At 46.6% G+C, this 22,238-nt stretch overlaps 1 protein-coding gene across 15 annotated transcripts in view; it reads right to left on the bottom strand.

The window, feature by feature from the left end:
• Positions 1-22,238, bottom strand: part of PLIN2 (perilipin 2) — a 115,994-nt gene that overhangs the window by 8,302 nt on the left and 85,454 nt on the right. For 7 of the 15 annotated variants that reach the window (XM_063609096.1, XM_063609102.1, XM_063609098.1 and 4 more), the window contains 8 exons: positions 19,782-19,838; positions 14,515-14,566; positions 14,232-14,427; positions 11,694-11,776; positions 8,845-9,130; positions 7,614-7,795; positions 6,286-6,420; positions 3,552-4,439 (listed from right to left, as the gene is read on the bottom strand). In XM_063609096.1, coding sequence (XP_063465166.1) covers positions 4,038-4,439; positions 6,286-6,420; positions 7,614-7,795; positions 8,845-9,130; positions 11,694-11,776; positions 14,232-14,427; positions 14,515-14,544 — 1,314 coding nt within the window. In that variant the 5' untranslated portion in view covers positions 14,545-14,566; positions 19,782-19,838 and the 3' untranslated portion in view covers positions 3,552-4,037. Of the gene's footprint in view, positions 1-3,551; positions 4,440-6,285; positions 6,421-7,613; positions 7,796-8,844; positions 9,131-11,693; positions 11,777-14,231; positions 14,428-14,514; positions 14,567-16,000; positions 16,673-19,708; positions 19,839-22,238 lie in introns of those variants that run through there. The other 8 variants (XM_063609092.1, XM_063609093.1, XM_063609097.1 and 5 more) reach the window with 4 other exon arrangements.

The raw sequence follows: 22,238 nt of genomic DNA, 5'->3' as shown, positions 1-22,238 counted from the left end.
GGTCAGGAGATCGAGACCACAGTGAAACCCCGTCTCTACTAAAAATACAAAAAATTAGCTAGGCGTGGTGGTGGGAGCCTGTAGTCCCAGCTATTCGGAGAGGCTGAGGCAGGAGAATGGCGTGAACCTGGGAGGCGGAGCTTGCAGTGAGCCGAGACTGCACCACTGCACTCCAGCCTGGGCGACAGAGCAAGACACCGTCTCAAAAAAAAAAAAAAAAAAAAAAAGCCAGAACACCACAAATCCTGAGACATGTTGACAAATGAATGAAATGCATGCAGACACAAACTTGAAACACAAAGAGCAAAACCATGACCAATGTGCACAGCTCACAGCAAAAAGCAAGGGCTGCTGGTGCTCTTCTAGAAGCTAAGAATGTTCTACATTTTATTCTGCCCCTGCTCAGGAAGAAGAGCTTTGAGACCTCTCTCCTTTTCATAAGCTATTCAGTAAGCACTACAATTCTTTTTTTTTTTAATTTGTACTAACTTTTTTTTTTTTTTTTTTTGAGACAGGGTCTCGCTCTGTCACCCAGGCTGCAGTGCAGTGGCGCGATCTCGGCTCACTGCAAGCTCTGCCTCCCGGGTTCACGCCATTCTCCTGCCTCAGCCTCTCCGAGTAGCTGGGACTACAGGCGCCCGCCACCACACCCAGCTAATTTTTTTGTATTTTTAGTAGAGACGGGGTTTCACCATGGTCTCGATCTCCTGACCTCGTGATCCGCCCGCCTCGGCCTCCCAAAGTGCTGGGATTACAAGCGTGAGCCACCGCACCCGGCCTAATTTGTACTAACTTAAGTAACACACTATAACTCTTATAGTAGGGAAACACAAAGGTGTATGTTCAGGATACGAAAGCATGTGTAGCCGGGCATGGTGGCTCACGCCTGTAATCCCAGAATTTTGGGAGGCTGAGGCGGGCAGATCACTTGAGGTCAGGAGTTTGAGACCAGCTTGGCCAATGTGGTGAAACCTCATCTCTACTAAAAAGACAAAAACTAGCCAGGCGTGGTGGCGCACGCCTATACTTGGGAGGCTGAGGGCAGGAGTATAGCTTGAACCTGGGAGGCAGAGGTTGCAGTGAGCTGAGACCACACCATTGCACTCCAGACTGGGCAACAGAGCAAGACTCTGCCTCAAAAAAAAAAAAAAAAATTAAGAGGCAGAGGCCTAGAAAATGCCAGTCACTGGGAACAGGAAGGCAAGTGAGTCACTAGGCTCTATCCTGGAAACCCATAAATCACAAAAGTCCATCCTTCCCAGAAACCAGAAGCTCCTTATCTGCAAAACAAATCCTAGGGATTTCCTACCTACCCTCCAACTCAACTCACCTGTTTACTGATTTCTGGAGTTACACTGAGAAGAAAAAATTTGTAACTTGATAAAAACCTTTTTTTTTTTTTTGAGACAGGGTCTGTTGTCCAGGCAGGAGTGCAGTGGCACGACCTCGGCTCACTGCAACCTCCACCTGCCTGGTTCAGGGGATTCTTGTGCCTCAGCCCCCAAGTAGCTGGGATTACAGGTGCACACAGCCATGCCCGGCTAATTTTTGTGGGTTTTTTGTTTTGTTTTGTTTTTGTTTTTTGAGATGGAGTCTCGCCCTGTCGCTGGACAGGCTGGAGTGCAATGGCGCGATCTTGGCTCACTGCAACCTCCACCTCCCGGGTTCAAACGATTCTGCCTCAGCCTCCCGAGGAGCTGGGATTACAGGTGCACGCCACCATGCCCAGCTAATTTTTGTATTTTTAGTAGAGACAAGGTTTACCATGTTGGCCAGGCTGGCCACTGTTGGCCTCTCCTGAGCTCGTGATCTGCCAGCCTCGGCCTCCCAACGTGCCAGGATTACAGGCGTGAACTACCACGCCCAGCCTAATTTTTGTGTTTTTAGTAGAGACTGGGTTTCGCCCTGTTGGCCAGGCTGGTCTCAAACTCCTGACCTCAAGTGATCTGTCCACCTCGGCCTCCCAAAGTGCTGGGATTACAGGCATGAGTCACTGTGCCTGGTCGATAAAAAACTTTAATAGACTCATTCACACCAAAGGAGCATGTAAAGTTATGTGCCGCTTCATTGTTTTCATGGAGAGAAAGGGGTGAACCAGGATAGAAAGAGACTAATTTGAGTTAGACTTCAGTTCTGCTGAGGGCAGCCCTGCTGCTTACCTTTTAGCAGGGACAGCCAGAAGCATGTAGCTCTATTTCACACTTTTTTTTTTTTTTTTTTTTTGAGACAGAGTCTCACTCTGTTGCTCAGGTTGGAGTGCAGTGGCGCAATCTTGGCTCACTGCAGCCTCCACCTCCCAGATGCAGGGGATTCTCCTTCCCCAGCCTCCAAGTGGCTGGGATTATAGGCACGCACCACTAGGCCAGGCTAATTTTTGTATTTTTGTAGAGACAGGGTTTCACGTTGTTGGTCAGGCTGGTGTTGAACCCCCGACCTCAGGTGATCTGCCTGCCTTGGCCTCCCAAAGTGCTGGGATTACAAGTATAAGCCACAGCGCCTGGCCCATTTCACAAGTTCTGAGACTCGCTTTTAAAAACAAGTTTGACATATTGTATCTGTGTGACAAGGAGATTCAGGATAGTTCCTAAATAACCAATGTTGAATGGACTAGAAGTCTGGATACCATAGGCAGGAGGTAAGAAAAACCTTTTTCTACAGGGGGCTTAAAGTCTTTTTACTTCTAATTAGTCTCACATGGTCTTCTATAGGTATCTCCCCAACAACTGAGGTTAGTGATTTTTTCCCAAAATGATAACATAGTAACTTAAGTCCAGCTGAGGCTGGACACTGAAGAATCTCCCTTTAGGACTCACGCTTTAACTGGTTCCCTGGCAAGAAATGCCCAATGCCTTTACATGATGCTGATTTAAACACTCACTCACTTCCTTTCAGCTCTGATTCCTTTTCAGTGAGGTAGTCAGACATGACTAGGTCCTTTTACTGGTTTAAAAACCCACTCACAGGGGTCCAGTAAGTTGGCAAACAAAGAAGGCCAACTGTCACCTAGTAAAATTTGAATATGCAGATTAGCTTTTAATTTGTTTTAAATCTGTTATCAAGCATCCTATTTTTTTTTAATCTGTTATCAAGCATCTTTTTTTTTTTTTTTTTTTTTTGAGACAGAGTCTTGCTCTTTCGCCCAGGCCAGAGTGTAGTGGTGCTATCTCGGCTCACTGCAAGCTCCACCTCCCAGGTTCACGCCATTCTCCTGCCTCAGCCTCCCGAGTAGCTGGGACTACAGGCACCCGCCACCATGCCCGGCTAATTTTTTGTATTTTTAGTAGAGACGGGGTCTCACCGTGTTCGCCAGGATGGTCTCGATCTCCTGACCTCGTGATCCACCTGCCTCGGCCTCCCAAAGTGCTGGGATTACAGGCGTGAGTCACCGCACCCGGCCAAGCATCCCATTTTTAACATTAGCCTTCCAATGTTCTCACTCTGCCAAACTCCCCAACGGGCCAATTGAAATTCATGTATGTATAATAACTCTGTCATGCAGGTTAAGCAGCTCTACAAAAGCAACACACAAAGCATATGGAACAAACAGCACGTAACTGGTCTATCCTGCAGTGAATTTTATTGAATTCAAAGGTAGTATTCCTATTTGAGAAATGAAAAACTAAAATCAAGTTTTACAAGCAAGCATCATGAGATAAAGCAGTGAGGAGGCCTTTTCAGATCATACCAGAGCAGACAGCAGCTTCTACCCCAGCCCACATGAAGGTGTTTTTATTCAATACAAACAGCAACAGAGGCAACACAATGGCCATTGAATGAGAACATAAGTGCACTTGAATTTTTTCTGAGTTCTGGCTATAGGCTCTGACAAGCCTATCATTCTTTCTTACCAGGTGAACAGAAATCATCTGCTAATGCCAGAAACTTTAAAGCTCTTAATTCAACCGGAAACAACCATAATTGAGGGCCTTTAAAGTAGCTACTTGCTTCCCAATTTAGGGTTGCCTAGCAAGTTAATTTCAACATAACAAAAGGTGTCATCTGTCTGGCCACAGCATGCACTAGTGATAGGGGCAGGTTTAATGAGTTTTGTGCTCAGATCGCTGGGTCTCCTGGCTGCTCTTGTCCATCTCTGCACCTTGGTCCTGAGCATTCTGAGACTCAGTCAGCTGAGGATAAAAGGGACCTACCAGCCAGTTGAGGGGCGTGTTGTTAACAAGATAATCCATCACATCATCTAAAGATTCCTTCATTTTCTGCAGCTGCCCCTTGCTAGAAGTGAGGAGGCCGTCAGACACTTCTTTAAAGGAGGCAGCATTGCGGAACACTGAGTAGATGTCGCCTGCCATCACCCCCATGTGCTTGGCCTGATCTTGGATGTTCTGCGGTACACCTTGGATGTTGGACAGGAGGGTGTGGCACGTGGTCTGGAGCTGCTGAGTCAGGTTGCGGGCAATTGCAAGAGTACGTGACTCAATGTGCTAAAAATAAAACTTAAAATTAGCAGTGGATCCAACAGTGCTATGTATAAGTTAGTTCAATGACAGTAAGCTGGTTATGTGTCCACCACATATGTGGATTCTTTGGCTTTTAAAAATCCTCATTACAATGCCAAGTGCAGCAGTATTATTCACATTTCACAGATATGAATATAAGCTTATAGCTTAAGTAGATGGCTTCAGTTAACAACTGGAAAACAGCTGGGTAGGGATTCGAACTAGTGCCTGAGTCTCCAAAGTTCATCATCTTAAACTGAAGAAACATATTAGGTAGGGGAGATCCAAAAGAATGGAAATAGACTTCATGTTAGTAGTGTAATGTACATATTCCCTCCTCAAATAAAATGACAAGACATGAACGAACAGTTCATATTGACTTCAGAGCTTTTGGGACACAAAGAACCACTTTCTAGGACTATAAAAGGATATTTCTTTTCCCTTCCTTCCTCCCTTCCTCCCTTCCTTTTTCTTTCTTTCTCTTTCTCTCTCTCTTTCTCTCCTTCCTTCCTTCCCTCCTTCCCTCCCTCCCTCCCTCCCTCCCTTCTTTCTTTCTTTCTTTCTTTCTTTCTTTCTTTCTTTCTTTCTTTCTTTCTTTCTTTCTTTCTTTCTTTCTTTCTCTCTCTCTCTCTCTCTCTCTCTTTCTTTCTTTCTTTCTTCCGTTCTTTCTTTCTTTCTTTCTGAGACAGGGTCTCAGTCTGTCGCCCAGGCTGAAGGGCACTGGCACAGTCATGGCTCACTGCAGCCCCAACCTCTCGGGCTTAGGTGATCCTCCCACCTCAGCCTCTCGAGCAACTAGGACTACAGGTGCATGCCACCACACCCTGCTAGTTTTTGTGTTTTTTGTAGAGATGGGGTTTCACAGTTGCCCAGGCTGGTCCTGAATTCCTGGGCTCAAGTGATCTGCCTGCCTTGGCCTCCCAAAGTGCTGAGATTACAGGTGTGAGCCATTGCACCCAGCCAAGATGCTATGTCTTCCCTCTGGAACCTTGATCACCTTACTGCCCTTTCACCTAGTTGGTTCACCCATTAGTTCTCAGCTTACTATTCATCTCTTCCAGAAAGCAATGTGACTCAACCACCCCCATTCCAAGGCTGCCTGAGATAGTCTTCCCATATATTTTCTTTTTTATTTTTTGAGACAGAGTCTTACTCTGTTGCCCAGGCTGGAGTGCAGTGGCATGATCTCGGCTCATGGCAACCTCTGCCTCCCAGGTTCAAGCCATTATCCTGCCTCAGCAGCCCGAGTAGCTGGGACTATAGGCACGTGCCACCATGCCTAGCTCATTTTTTTGTATTTTTAGTAGAGACAGGGTTTCACCATGTTGGCCAGGATGGTCTCAATCTCCTGACCTCGTGATCTGCCCGCCTCGGCCTCCCAAAGTGTTGGGATTACAGGCGTGAGCCACTGCGCCCAGCCAATAGTGTCTGTATTTATGCTGTTAAACAACAACCGGACTTGGCTGCTCTGAGCGTACTGCCTATGAGATAGCCCTCTTCTGCAGGGAGCATTAAAAAAAAAAAACAGGCACAATAGGACAGCATGGCTGGCTGTATCCCCTGTTAGTCTGTACCCACTATGAGGGCAAGGCCTGTGTTTCTCATTTAGTTGTATCTCACTTGGGGCATATGTATACTCATAGGTTGTTAGATAAAATTATTCCCTGCCTAGTTTTGCTTTTCTGCCACATAACTAGCCATCTATGTACATGGTATTGTTCAACCTTTTGATAGAGAAGAGTATTCTAAAACATAGTATGGAAAAATTGAAATGAAAAGTCTGATAAGAACTTCTTCAGAAACCAGCAAATGACCATCCCAGTCATCTTACCTCAGCACAGTGGGACTCATCAGTATCATCATATCCAATGCTCCTTTTCCACTCCACCCATGAGAGGTAGAGCTTATCCTGAGCATCCTGAATTTTCTGATTGGCACTATGCACATTCTTCCTGGCAAATTCAATCTAGACACATTGAAACAAGACAAAGGAACACACAAGTCAGATATTCATGGTAGCCGGCTTGCAGATTTATGATGTAAGTCAGGCAACATAAAAACTAAGAATTTCCTGGAGTTGAATAAGATCTATTCCTGCTATCATTTATTATCAATATGTGTAAATTAACCAAGCAGTAGTAGCTCTTTACTGCCTCTGTTTAACTATTAAATCACTGACTCCACATTTACCTCCAGTTTAGCACAGGTAAAGCAACTAAAAAACTAAAAAAAAATTTTTTTTTGAGAGAATCTCACTGTCACCCAGGCTGAAGTGCAGTGGCGTGATCACAGCTCACTGAACCTCCATCTCGTGCCTTAGCTTACTGAGTAGCTGGGATTACAGGCATATGCCACCATGCCCAGCTAATTTTTGTATTTTTAGTAGAGACAGGATTTCACCATGTTGGCCAGGCTGGTCTTGAACTCCTGACCTCAGGTGATCCAACCACCTTGCCCTCCTGAAGTGCTGGGATTATAGGCATGAGCCACCACGCCCAGCCAGCAACTAAAATTTAATGTGGACATGAGTAAAGGATAAGTTAGAATTACAAAACAGAAAGGAATTTGACCTTCCTCTTCCCTGTTGCCAACCACCTATTTCCCTTTCTAAGAAGAAATGGTTTTCTTATGGCAGTACAGAATGGTACATACTGTTCTATAACTTGGCAACCTTTAATGGCTACACAGTAGTCTATTGTGATATATCAATTTAATTAGTCCCGTTAGTGAATGTGCATTGTTATAGTCTCTTGCAACTTTAAACAGATATACACATCTGTAAGATAAAAAGCAAAACAGCTCCAAGTGTAGGTATGTTTGTAACTTTACTAAAACTGTCTCTTGAATCAGTCCCTTAGAGCAAGAGCTGCACAAGTGTGGTTCTTTCTCTACACCGTTGCCAATAGCCACATTTCCTGTGTGGCAGGACAAGGGAGATGTCAGTATTTGACCCCTCAGAGCGAGATTAGCATCGCTTCCTATATTTCAGCTATTTATACTTCCTTTTTCTGTGAGCTGTCTTCATATTCTTTGTCCAGTTTTCTGTTGGGTTGTTCGTCAAGTAAGAGTGAAATTCTTGGATTTTGTGATTACATTTAATTCTTGGGCCTAGAGATAAATGAACCCACTTCAGATACCTTAAAATAAAGTTTTACTCACCAGGCGAACAGTAGAATGGAGCTGAGAAATGGTCTCTTGGCTTTTTTGCTTAGCTTCTTTAACCCTGCTGAGAGCCTGCTGGTAGGCGCGGGAGCGAAGCTTGGTAGACAGGGATCCCAGTCTAACATAATAACTTGGCTTCTGAACCAGATCAAATCCTTCAACTTTTTTTGCTTCTTTTTCTGAAGTTAGAAATAAGAGACAAAAAAACTTAAGGTATCACAGTGACAAGTGATAAGGCCTGGACTCTAGCCTGGGTCTTGACTTTCTTACTTCTACCCAATCACTTAGCTATCATGCAGTCATTTTTCCAAGACTGCTTACATCTGCTGCTGGACTTGACTACCCTGAACATATTACTGTATCTGATACACACTGCATGCATCTACACGTTTCTCCCACTAGAGTAAACTGCATTTTTTTTTTTTTTGGGAAACAGGGTCTTGCTCTGTTGCCCAGGCTGGAGTACAGTGGCACAATTTTGGCTCACTGCAGCCTCAACCTCGTGGGCTCAACTGATCCTCTCACCTCAGCCTCCCGAGTAGCTAGGACTATAGGAACAAGCCACCATGCCCAGCTAATTTTTGTGTTTTTTAGGGTTTCGCCATGTTGCCCAGGCTAATCTCAAACTCCTGAACTCAAGCGATCTGCCTGTCTTAGCCTCCCAAAGTGCTGGGATTGTAGGCATGCACCACTGCGTCCAGCCTAGAGTGAACTTGAGCGGCATGGTACCTGGCACACATTACCTAATGATGATTCTTTGTAATGAGGATTTTATAAAGCAATCCATTAAAGACTATCCATTTACAGAAAATATTTTTCAAGGCCAATTTTTACTAAAGTTTCAAAACTTACTACGTACGATTCAATGTGAACTTTATGATTGCTTTAGGAAGGAAAATCTATAGAGGCAAAAAGATTAGTGGTTGCTCACATCTGTAATCCCAGCACTTTGGGAGGTCAAGGCAGGTGGATCGTTTGAGCCCAGGAGTTTGAGATCAGCCTGGGCAATATAGTGAGATCCCATCTCTATAAAATAAAATTGAATTAAAAAGGACTGACTGCAAACAGGCATGAGGATCTTTTGGGGTAGCAGAAGTGTTCTAAAACTGGATTGCGGTGATGCTTGCACAGCTGTGTAAATTTAGACTAAAGATGAGAGTATATGTCAATGAAGCTGTTTAAGAAAGATTTAATATAAAACAGTATTTCAAGATAAAATTCCAGTTACCTAGTTCTTCCTCAGTGAGAGGGAGGTAGTGTTCTACCAACAGCTCTGATTTGGTGAGTGCATTGTCTACGCCACTGCTCACGAGCTGCATCATCCGACTCCCCAAGACTGTGTTAACGCTGCCACTGACCACAGACTTGGTCTTCTCCATACTGCCAGTCACCGCCCCTTTGGTCTTGTCCATCACCCCTGTGATCGTGCTGGCCACAGAATCCTTGGCCCCAGTCACAGTAGTCGTCACAGCATCTTTTGCCCCAGTCACAGCACCTTTGGCACTGGCAACAATCTATAAGTAGAAAAGCAGATCCCTTGGCTGCTGAGAAACATGAGCACAAGGACATACCTAAGGTCTTAACTAAGGCAGCACAGCTGAAGAGTTAAAGAAGGAATCTAGTCCTCTCACTCTAGCTTTAGGTCTTGGGCAAGTCACTAAGAGTTGATGAGCCTGAATTTCCCTATCAAGTATATCTGGCCTACCTGCCAGTCCTTGGGAATTGCTGGAGGAGCAAATGAAGTAAACAGATATGAAATTTGTCTGTTTGCCAAGGCTGCAGTGAGCCGTGACTGTGCCACTGCCCCTAGTCTGGGTGACAGAGCAAGACCCTGTCTCAAAAAAAAAGAAAGGAGAGAAAAGAAAAAAAAAAAAGAGAGAAAAGAAAAGAAGGTAAGTTATATAGCTTATTCCAAAGTCACACAAATCCAGAGAGGAAACTGAATATCAAACTATACCTGGCCCTCGGGGTGTTATTAGTATGCAGTTATTATACATGGCAGGGCATGGTGGCTCATGCCTGTAATCCCAGCACTTTGCAAAGCTGAGTCGGTTGGATCACCTGAAGTTAGGAGTTCGAGACCAGCCTGACCAACGTGGTGAAACCCTGTCTCTACTAAATACAAAAAATTAGTTGGGCGTGGTGGCACATGCCTGTAACCCCAGCTACTTGGGAGACTGAGGCAGAAGAATGGCTTGAACCCCAGAGGCGGAGGTTGCAGTGAGCCAAAATTGCACCATTACACTACAGCCTGGGCAACAAGAGCAAAACTCCGTCTCAAAAACAAACAAACAACAACAACAAAAATTAGCTGGGTATGGCGGGGCGTGCCTATGAACCCAGCTACTGGGGAGGCTGAAGCAGGACAACTGCTTGAACCCAGGAGGAAGAGGCTACAGTGAGTCGAGATTGTGCCACTGTACTCCAGCCTGGGCGACAGAGCGAGACTACGTCTCAAAAAAAAAAAAAAAGAACACAAGTTACCAATATTTTTTTTTTTTTTTTGAGACGGAGTCTCGCTCTGTCGCCCAGGCTGGAGTGCAGTGGCCTGATCTCGGCTCACTGCACGCTCTGCCTCCCGGGTTCACGCCATTCTCCTGCCTCAGCCTCCCGAGTAGCTGGGACTACAGGCGCCTGCCACCACACCCTGCTAATTTTTTTTTTTTGTATTTTTAGTAGAGACGGGGTTTCACCGTGTTAGCCAGGATGGTCTCGATCTCTTGACCTCGTGATCTGCCCGCCTCAGCCTCCCAAAGTGCTGGGATTACAGGCATGAGCCACCGCACCCGGCCCACAAGTTACCAACATTTAAAGAAAATATCCGAAATGGAAAATAACTCTCACCATTAGCACATTCTCAAGCAATGCAAGTGAAAAATTTAAAAGATTTGCACAAGCATTCTAAAGGCTATACACTAAACTTATCTATAGCTGTGTACCACATAACGTTTTGGTCAGCAACAGACCACTATTCAATGATAGTCCATAAGATTATAATGGACTGCCCTATAACAGGTATACTTTTTTTTTTCACTGTACCTTTTCTAGTTTAGATACACAAATACTTATCATTGTGTTACAGTAGTCAGTGTAGTCATGCTGTGCAGGTTTGTAGCCTAGAAGCAAGCAACAGGCTATATACCATATAGCCTAGGTATATAGCAGGCTATACCAGAAGTCCCTAACCCCCGGGCCATGAACCATTACCAGTCCATTACCAGTCAGAGGCGACAGTAGATTCTCATAGGAGACCTAATCCTAACCCTATTGTGAACTTGCATGTGCATGCTCCTTATGAGAATCTAATGATAAATATAGTGCACTTGAATCATCCCAAAAACACCATCGGCCCCCTACTGGTCCATGGAAAAACTGTCTTCCGTGGAACCAGTTCCTGGTGCCATAAAGCTTGGGGACCACTGGGCTCTACCATCTAGGTTGGTGTGAGTATACTCTGTGATGTTCACACAACGGCAAAATCACCTAATGATGCATGTCTTAAAACATATTCCCATCACTAAGTGAGAGATGACTGTATTAAGATTATAAAAAGACACAGAGCTATATTTTTCCCTAACTGGTATCCTTTTGTGCCATTCCGTATTCTTAATTTGAAACAAAATTTTAGGACATTATCTGAACCAAAGGATCACCAGGACAGACGAGCCTATCATTTTTGTCAACACTGGCTAGCTATCCCATGTGGATGGTAGTTCCTGGCAGCATTGTACAAGCCAGGTGAGAAAAGGTTATATACATCACGTCTGCATTTATTTAATACCACAAGAGAATCAGTTACTTGAGACAGCAATTTCATCTCTAGGAGCAAAGACACAAATTGATAGACATCACACTACAAGTTTTCTAATCCAAAGGAGGCTAGTTCTTCTCTGCTTCGTAGATACAACTTGACAACAGTTCAGGAAGTAAGGAAGTGGCCATTAATTTTCAAACACACATCCAGATCCAGGTTGAGAAAACAAGTATTTGCCTGTTTGTGGTATGTACAGCTTGTTTTAACAGATAGAAGGTGAAAACGTGAAGTGTCAAGCCTCAGCACTTTTGTCCCAAGCTCACCTGAGTTGATGGCTGATTCAGAATAGGCAGTCTCTCCTCAATCCTGTCTAGCCCCTTACAGGCATAGATATTGGCAACTGCAACTAGAATCACAAATGGGAAAATGTTAATGTAGTACTATAGGTATAGAATGAACACACATTACCATAGGCCTTATAAAAATTGGCAATAATGGGCTGGGCGCAGTGACTCACGCCTGTCATCCCAGCACTTTGGGAGGCTGAGGCAGGTGGATCATGAGGTCAAGAGATTGAGACCATCCTGGCCAACATGGTGAAACCTTGTCTCTACTAAAAATACAAAAATTAGCTGGGCATGGTGGTGTGCGCCTGTAGTCCCAGCTACTCAGGAGGCTGAGGCAGGAGAATCGCTTGAACTCAGGAAGCAGGGGTTCCAGTGAGCCGAGATGCGCCATTGCACTCCAGCCTGGGTGACAGAGCGAGACTCCATCTCAAAAAAAAAAAAAAAAAAAGGCAAGAATGTTGATCTTATATAACAGAATGCATTGCCTGGTTTCTCTAGCTCTGACAGGAAGAGGCCTGGCAAGTTGCTGGCAACTCTCTTCTACAGATAAGGAAATATGGGGGTGTGAGGGAGGAGCAGGCAGAGGCAGTGACAGGCCAAACAGGAAGCTGGCTCTGAAGCTTCTTCCTTATCAACTGGCCACTAATGTTAATGCCAAGAGTAGCCAGGCTTTCCCTGAACTCCCATTCAGAGAATAAGGTATCTGGAAACTCTCTCAAAATCGGCATCCCCATGCCAATTTAATCCCTACCTACGCTTACTTCAGCACAGGTCAGTGTATTTGGAGTCCTCACAAGGAAAGAATATGCTAAGTCCACCCTGGATCTCCCTAACAAGGGAGATTTTAGTGTGAGCTTCCCGCTAAGAGTACCAAACCAAGTACTAGTACCAAATTCATTTAGGAAGTAGCAGAGTTGGAATGGCTGGTCTCTAAAGGCTCCTTATAATGCTAAAAGTCCCTGGCTTAACCATTTGAAAGAATGATTTAAATCTTTATTCAAAAGCAGTTCATGATGTGGAGAAATTGGAGCCTCCATACAGTGTTGGTGGGAAGGTAAAATGGTACAGCTGATTTGGAAAACAGTCTGGCAGCTCCTCAAAAGCTTAAACAGTTATTATATAACCCAGCAATTCCACTCCTGGGTATATACCAAAAAAACCTGAAAACATATGTCCACACAAAAGCTTGTATACAAATGTTCACAGAAGCATTACACATAATCTCCAAAAGTAGAATGAACCCAAACATCTATCAGTTGAAGAATGAATAAATATTGTCTGTCTAGACAGTGAATTACTATTCCACAATAAAAAGAGATGAAGTACTGATATGATGGGACAAGATAGATTAACTTTGAAAACACTATGCTCAATGAAAGAAGCCAATCACAAAAAACCCACACATTTTATGATTTCATATATAAGAAATATCCAGCATAGGCAAATCTATAAAGACAAAGTAGATTAGTAGCTGCCTTAGGGTGGTTGTTAGGAAATGGGGAGTGACTACTAAGTATGAGAGTATGAGATTTCTCATGGAGTATGAGATTTCTATTCTTTTTTTATTTTGGTAAAATATACATAACAAACTTCACCATTTCAACCATTTTCAACTGTGCAATTCAGTGGCATTAAGTCCATTTACAACATTATACAACCATCACCACTATCCATTTCTAAAACTCATTCATGGCCAGGCATGGTGGCTCACACCTGTAGTCCCAGCACTTTGGGAGGCTGAGGCCAGTGGATCACCTGGGGTCAGGAGTCCCTGACCAGCCTGGCCAACATGGCAAAACCCTGTCTCTACTAAAAATACAAAATTAGCTGGGCATGGTGGTGTATGCCTATAATCCCAACTACTCGGGGAGCTAAGGCAGGAGAATCACCAGAGCCCAGGAGGCAGAAACTGCAGTGAGCAGTCTCAAATTCCAGGCCTCAAGTGATCCTCCCATCTAGGCCTCCCAAAGTGCTAGGATTACAGGTGTAGGCCACCGTGCCCATCCTCTGGGGGATTTTTAATTAAAGGATCATAAACATCTGCCAGAACTATGAAACAGGCCTTCTACGGACAGGTGCGGTGGCTCACGCCTGTAATCCCAGAACTTCAGGAGGCAGAGGTGGGTGGATCACAAAGTCAGGAGTTAAGCCTGGCCAATATTGTGAAACCGCATCTCTACTAAAAATACAAAAATTAGCTGGGCATGGTGGCGGAAGCCTGTAGTCCCACCTACTCGGGAGGCTGAGGCAGGAGAATCACTTGAACCTGGCAGGCAGAGGTTGCGGTGAGCCAAGATCGCGCCACTGACCTCCAGCCTGGGTGACAGAGTGAGACTCTATCTCAAAAAAGAAAAGAAACAGGCCTTTTACGGTAATGAGGGTCACCTGAAAGTTTCTAGGTAAAGGCAGCCTATGCCCCAGGAAGGGCTGAGGAGTTCCGGATGTTACTGCTGTGAGCTCAGGGGCTCACCACTGACCAGTCCCTTAACGGCATCTTGAAAAATCAGAACTCACTTTGCGGCTCAAGCTTCTGGATGATGGGCAGAGCACTGGTCATGGCCACGGAGGTGATGGTCTTCACACCCTTCTCTGCCATCTCACACACAGACTTCAGGTAGGGATACTGGTCCTTTGTACTGAGATAGGCTGAGGACATGAGGTCATACGTGGAGCTTACCAAGGGCAGGTTGACCACCCGAGTCACCACACTCTGCAATCAAAGTAGGGAGGGTATGCTTATTAATCTCTCAAAACACAAGAGGAGAGAAAGTAGGTGAAGGCTACTCAAAATTCATACCAGTTGTGGATCAACTGCAACGGATGCCATTTTTCTTCCTGGAGAAAGAAATCTGCAGAAAAGAGACTTATTTCAGAACACTGGGATAAGACTCTCCCAAATTCATTCCCCAACCCAAGCAAATGCTGATTTCAAGTAGAGAAAAATTCAGGGTGAGCTCCGTGTAGTCTTCTGCACTTCTTTCCTCTCTCCAGCTCTCCAGGTCCCCCTCCTGAAGGACCCACACCCACACAACCCCACTCCCTCTTTTGAGGCAAAGTTTCAGAGCTTATGTGTAAACTTGCAATACTCAGGAGGGAGAAGTAAAGTTGCTGACATACTTGTCTTGTTTCTCCGAGTATCTGTTGACAAAAATGCTAGCCAAATTAAAACCCAGGTTAAGACTAAAAAGAGATTTTAAGTAGAAGACATCTTGGTCAGCCGGGATTCTTGTGGGGATCACAGGACCATCAAGTGGGAACACTTTGCGGGTACGTATTAAAACTTCCTTGTGAAAGGACGGAAGCTAGTTTAGGGGAGACTACGCACAGCAGCAAGGAGGTGCTCTGAGGAAGAAGCACTTCAGGACGCCTGTAAACGTCACCTTAGTATCCCCAAAGCTCATACCCACACAAAGCAGACCGCGGCGGAGCTGGGAGGGAAAGAACCTGCTTGCTGTCGTCCGTGCCCCAGCCGGCCCGCTCACCCTCCCCTCGCCAAGATTCCACTCCGCAAGAACAGAGCCACCACTACTCTGAAGGCGGAAAACGCGCCAGTATCGGTATCCCATTCCCATTGGGTACCCATAAAATGTGTACCCACAAAATGCGATTTTCAGGCTGGGCGCGGTGGCTCACGCCTGTCATCCCAGCACTTTGGGAGGCCGAGGCGGGTGGATTGCTTGAGGTCAGGAGTTCAAGACCAGCCTGACCAACATGGTGAAACCCCGTCTCTTCTAAAAATACAAAAATTAGCCGGGCGTGGTGGCGGGCGCCTGTAATCCCAGCTGCTCTGGAGGCTGAGGCAGGAGAATCGCTTGAACCGGGGAGGCGGAGGTTGCAGTAAGCCTAGATGGTGTCACTGCGCTCCAGCCTGGGCGACAGAGCGAGACTCCATCAAAAAAAAAAAAAAAAATGCGGTTTTCTAACGCGTTTCCCTTTCGATAATGTCCCTTTGACAAATGTTAATTATTTCCCCACAACCACCCAGGCAGGCCAAGGGACATCTGACAGCAATCGCCCTAAATCTGTTGGCAGGAAAGAAGCCTCAACGCACAAAGGTAAGGGTCGAAAGCGCGGGTTCAGGAGACCGCCCCCACCCAGCCAGGACCTGGAAGCCGCTAGGCGAGCGGGGGGTCTGGGACCATCACCCCCGCGTCCCGTCCACGTTAGAGCCCCGCGGGGAGCAGAGTAGCGGCCCCGAGGTCCCGGGGAGCCCCCGACCCCAACTGGGCGCCGCTGGGGGCCCGGGACAGGCTCGCTGGGGCACCGAGTGGGCGCGCACTCACCGACGGACCGTAGCGAAAGGCGAAGAGCAGGCGCGTCCCGAAGACGACTCCAGCTGCCACCACCCGGTCAAAGCGTGGGGCCCGCGGGCGCCTGGGCTATAAACCCCGCCTGGCCGCCCCTCCCCGAGCCTCCGCAGCACGTGACCCGCGGCAGCACGCCCTGTCCCAAGCCCGAGTGTCACCCTCGTCGGGCACGTCCCGGCGCCCTCCCCCAACGCCGGCCCTCCTAGAGCGGTGGGGGCCCGGTCGGGGTGAGAGGGTGTGCTGCCTGGGTGAGGGGCCCCGCCGCGCCGAGAGTGAGCTTGTCGGGAACGGGGCGGGGGCCCCGCCTGGGGAGGCTGGGAATTGGAGGTAGCCCTGCCTGGAGTCAGGGCGCTGCCTGGGGTCGGGGCCCTGCCTGTGGTCGGGGTCCTGAGAGGCCCGGGGCAAATGGGGATGGCGCCCAGGCCGGCTTTGGGGTTTTGAAAAACGCAAACAAATTCACACCAACTTGTCGAATGGCGTTAGTCCTCAGAATAGAACTCTTTAAAAATGGAAGCGGTGGCTCACGCCTGTAATCACAACACTTTGGGAGGCTGAGGCGAGAAATCTCTCGAGCCTAGGAGTTCGAGACCAGCCTGGCGAAGATTTTTTTTTATTTTATTTTAAAAAATAGCCCAGCGTGGTGTCGCGCGCCTGTGGGCCCAGCCACCTGCGAGGCTAAGATGGGAGGATCGCTTGAGCCTGGGAGGTCGAGGCTGCATTGAGCCGAGATCGCGTGGCACTGCACAGTGGCTTCTACGCTGTTATTTTTAGAGAACTAATAACTTTTAAAAGTTTGGTGGAGGCTGGGCGCGGTGGCTCACGCCTGTAATCCTAGCACTTTGGGATGCCGAGGCGAGCGAATCACCAGCCTGGCCAACATGGCGAAACCCCGTCTCTCCCAAAATACAAAGAAAGTAGCCCGGCGTGGTGGCGCGCGCCTGTAGTCCCAGCTAGTCCCGGCTGTTTAGCGGGATTGGGGTCAGGGGGGGTGGGTGGCTAAGGTGAAAGAATCGTTTGAGCCCAAGTGGTCGAGGCTGCAATGAGTCGAGATCGCGCCACTGCACTCCAGCCTGAGTGACAGAGTGAGACCCTGCCTAAAAAAAAAAAAAAAAAAAAGAAAAAGAAAAAGAAAAGAAAAAACTTAACTCCAGATCACTCCAGAATGACAGCTGCCTAGGTTTATGTGAGATAGGCAACTTTATATGTGCAGGGTTATGCATTGTTTTTCAAAGACAAATTGTCATCTGAGTCCCAGTTGTGTTTTTTGTTGTTGTTTTGTTTGTTTCTTGTGTAAAACGCACGGATTTGGAACGAGATTATTTGAGCAGACAAGTTGTGCCAGCGCCCGAGGCCTGGTAGGGCTGGTGGGACTTCTTCCCCCGTGAGTGGCTGGGGATTTCCAGATGAAGCTGTCCGGCCTCGGCCCCCACTCCCCCGCCCCCCACCCCCACAGCTCGCAAGGAGGATACAGCAGAGAGGAGGGTTGGGAGGTGGGAAGAGAGCAGGCGCTGGCGCCGCGGGTCCGCCCCCCGAGGAGCCCACAGCGCTGGAGTCTCAGGGACTGGCTTTGTGAAGCTTTGGAGTTGAAACTGTAGGAAGCTCTCAGAGGCTTTTACCCCAATTTGTTTTCGTTTTTTGTTGTTGTTCTTGTTGGTTTTGTTGTTGTTGTTGTTGTTGTTGTTGTTGTTTTTGAGACGGAGTCTCGCTCTGTCGCCAGGCTGGAGTGCAGTGGTGCGATCTCGGCTCACTGCAACCCCAGCCTCCCGGGTTCAAGTGATTCTCCTGCCTCAGCCTCCAGAGTAGCTGGGACTACAAGCGCGGGCCACCACGCCCAGCTAATTTTTGTATTTTTAGTAGAGACGGGGTTTCACCATGTTGGCCAGGATGGTCTCGATCTCTTGACCTCGTTATCCACCCGCCTCGGCCTCCCGAAGTGCTGGGATTACAGGCGTGAGCCACCGCACCCGGTCTACCCCAATTTCTTAACCAATCTTGCATGCACACAGATACTGTTGATCATATTTAAAGCTCCAAACGGACCCATTAAAATGGTATCCCTTATACCATTATACCTGAATATATAATAGTCCTTACTTAGCAAGAAAAATTATTTTCCCCCTCCTCCCCACATGTAATTCAAAATAAAATACTAAGCCATAAATACTGAACCATAAAATAAGTGTTACGAAGTCCAAAAGAGTTCTGGTTTGGGTTTTTTCCTATGTTGCCATCTTCAGTGTTTTAAGTAATTAAATTATTATGTTTTTCTTTTCTTTTTCGTGTTCTGGCGCTGTTTGTTCCCTAAGCAAATGTTTGCTCTGCTTATTGATAATCCATCCCTGCTCTAATGACCTCTGATTTTGCATCAGAAGACTCTCACCCTTTCACCTACAAAATGCCTCCATCTTTTCCTTTTTTGTTTTAAACCTGTGAGTCATTTCCTCACTTAAGGCTGAGCAAGCTTCCTTTTGCTTTTATTTGCCTGTGAAGCAGAGGGCCCCAGGGACTAATTTTGGGAACAAGAGACTCTTCAAGCCCACAAAGGATGAAGCACATCAAATTCTGCACCCCCAACTATTTTCAGCTTCGTGAATCTAAGAACATGAAACCAGTGGCAAGACTAACACCCAAGGTGAGATGCGTAGTGAAGGAAACCAAAAAATTTTACCCCAAAATATACTTCTTTCACATATTTTCAGATGGCTGTTCAGAGAACCTGCAGGCAAAAGTAGTCCTACGAAGCTGTTTGTGTGTGTGTGTGTGTGTGTGTGTGTGTGTGTGTGTGTGTGTGTGTGTGTGTAAGGGAGAGTCTTGCAATATACAGAGAAAATCTGCATTGATGCAGCCAGGTGCTCTCTGAGGTTTTCCCTTGTCCAGATATAGGAAAGATTAATGGAGAGTCTGACACCTTTAAAGGTCTGAAAGAAACACTAACCATCTATTTTCTCCAATGGCTACTACCTGTGAGGTTTCATCTACATCAGCGGTCGCCAACCTTTTTGGCACCAGGGATAGCTTTCATGGAAGACAATTTTTCCATGTACCAGGGCAGGGGGATGGTTTTCAGGATGAAACTGTTCCACCATAAATCATCAGGCATTAGATTCTCATAAGGAGCCGCAACCTAGATCCCTTGCATGTGCAGTTTACAACAGGGTTCTTGCTCCTAAGAGAACCTAATACCAGCTGCTGACCTGACAGGAGGCAGAGCTCAGGCGGTATTGCTCACTCACCCGCCACTCACCTCTTGCTGTGTGGCCCTATTCCTAACAGGAATGTAAATGACCACAATGTAAACGGCCCAACGTCTGGGGACCCCGATCTACATAATGAGATGACCTTTGCTAGCCAAGTTTCCATTTCTGTCTTGCCACTAAATCCTGATTTACCAACATTCTCTGAGCCCCCAAACTTTCTGTAACCTCAGGAGGGGTATATAAGCTTCTGAAACCAATGAGAGGTGGAGTAATTACTCTGTGGCTCCCCGACATGCCCGATAATACATTTACGTCTTTTTATAATAATACATGTACATCTTTTGCCCTGTTAATTTGCTTTCTGCCAGTTGATTTTTCAGTGAACCTCCAGAGGACAAAGGAGACGTTTTTCCTTGGCCCCTGCAGTAGGTTGCCATTAGATAGGATGTGTACAGTGTGGCAGTCCTGGGGAGTGGCAGGACATTACCAAGGATTTGGCCGACCTGAGATTCCTGGAGGTTTTCAGGGTTTTGTTTGGTTCCCTCCAGGATTCGATTTACCGTCATTCAGCATCTGGCTCCTGTGTCTTTCTCACCAGCTTCTTCTCCGGACTTTACCTGTGTGAAAGGAAAATAAGTCTTGGGACCCCAAAATCACTAAGCCAAAGGGAAAAGTCAAGCTGGGGACTGTGTCACACAAACCTCCTATTTCAAAGATAAGCTAGTGGTTCATGCCTGTAATCCCAGCCCTTTGGGAGGCTGAGGCAGGTGATCACTTGAACCCAGGAGTTTGAGACCAGCCTGGGCAACATGGTGAAATCCCGTCTCTACAGAAAATACAAAATTAGCCGGGTGTGGTGGCATGCGCCTGTAGTCCTACTTGCTGGCTGAGGTAGGAGGATCATTTGAGCCTGGGTGGTCAAGGCTGCAGTTGGGGACTGCTGTAATGGAGACACTGCACTCCAGCCTGGATAAGAGAGTGGGACCCTGTCTCAAAAGAAAACAAAACAAAAAAGCTACATACCTCCCTCATAATTTGCCCACTGGGAAATTCCTTGTGGGCCCCAAGATCATCACTCAGATTCTGATTAGATATAACTAACAGAATGGAATATGAACTCAGAAACACTCTGCCACCCCTCCACTCCCTATATTAATGCATCTCAGGCTGGCTTTATAGGTCTACAGATGTAACCCTGGAAATGTAGAATAGCTAAATCCGAATGTCTCTAGTTAACCAAGAGCTGAATTAAAATAATGTCATACATATAATGCATCTTGATTTTTTTTTGAGACAGAGTCTTGCTCTGTCACCCAGGCTGTAGTGCAGTGGCACGATGTCAGCTCACTGCAATCTCCACCTCCTGGGTTCAAGTGATTCTCCTGCCTCAGCCTCCTGAGTAGCTGGGATCACAGGCGCCTGCCACCATGACTGGCTAATTTTTTTTTTGTTTTTGTTCTTGTTTTTGTTTTGAGACAAGGTTTCACCCCGTCACCCAGGCTGGAGTGCAGTGGCGTGATCTTGGCTCACCACAACCTCGACCTCTCGGGTTCAAGCGATTCTCCTGCCTCCCGAGTAGCTAGGACTACAGGCACCTGCCACGGTGCCCGGCTAATTTTTGTAATTTTAGTAGAGTCAGGGTTTTGCCATGTTGGCCAGGCTGGTCTCGAATTCCTGACTTCAGGTGATCTGCCTGCCTTGGCCTCCCAAAGTGCTGGGATTATAGGCATGAGCCACTGTGCTTGACCAATTTTTTTTTTTTTTTTTTTGAGATGGAGTCTTGCTGTGTGGCTCAGGCTGGAGTGCAGTGGCGAGATGTGGGTTCACTGCAACCTCTGCCTCCCAGATTCAAGCGGTTCTCCTGCCTCAGTCTCCCAAGTAGCTGGTATTACAGGTGTGTACCACCACGCCTGGCCAATTTTTGTATTTTTAGTAGCGACGGGGTTTCACCATGTTGACTAGCCTGGTCTTGAACTCCTGACCTCAGGTAATCCACCCGCCTTGGCCTCCCAAAGTGCTATGCATGAGCCACCGTGCCTAGCCCAAAGTGTGCTTTTTAGATGGATATTTATATTAGATTCTACTTAATGCTCACAGGACTAAACAACTAACAAGAGAAGTCACTGATGAGTGCTAAGTTCTACCTAGAACTTGGTTACAGAAAGCCTGTAACTGGATGCAGCTCACTGTCCTAGAAAATCCAAGCAAAATTTTACACATGTATGTGAATCAAGGACTCCCACAGCAGCTTGGAGATTGTCAGTTAGGGAGTCTCAAACTGCAAGTTAATTCATGAGCCAAAACATATTCTCTCAAATGTTCTGTAAAAGTGTGGATGTGGGAGCATAAACTCAGCAAAGCAGCCACCTGTTACAGAATGAATAAGAATCTAGGGGGCCGGATCCAGTGGCTCACACCTATAATCCCAGCACTTTGGGAGGCCGAGGCAGGTGGATCATTTGAGGTCAGGAGTTCGAGACCAGCCTGACCAACATGGTGAAACCCCGTCTCTATTAAAATACAAAAATTATCTGGGCGGTAGTGGCATGCACTTGTAATCCCAGCTACTCGGGAGGCTGAGGTGGGAGAATCCCTTGAGCCTGAGAGGCGGAGGTTGCAGTGAGCTAAGATCAGGCCACTGCACTCCAGTCCGGGCAAGAGAGTGAGACTGTGTCTCAAACAAAACAAAACAAAGAATCTAGGTCTCTGTCTCCTTTCTCCAAGCAACACGTACCCCTGAAATACAAGGACTACTCTCTGGAACCGCTTAGTGGCTGGTGCACTGAGTGGGTATGCCCAAAACGCACATGGTTTTACTTCCGTGAGGGAGTCGAAGTTTAACTTGCAGGTTTCCCAGTAATTGTTTACAAAAGGGTTTCTCCTCAAGCCACCACCACAGAATATCCTTGCTAGGCATAAAAAATATGGCCCCTTCCCTTCACATGCTCATAAGAACTTCTGGGATTCTTGGGCAGAAACCACACCTAGACCATCATGTTCTTCTTCTTCTTTTTTTT

This window comes from Symphalangus syndactylus, chromosome 9 (genome assembly GCF_028878055.3).
Source record: "Symphalangus syndactylus isolate Jambi chromosome 9, NHGRI_mSymSyn1-v2.1_pri, whole genome shotgun sequence".
NCBI classification, from domain to species: domain Eukaryota; kingdom Metazoa; phylum Chordata; class Mammalia; order Primates; family Hylobatidae; genus Symphalangus; species Symphalangus syndactylus.
Note: the sequence above shows the minus strand (reverse complement) of the source record. Positions and strands in the feature narration are given on the sequence as shown.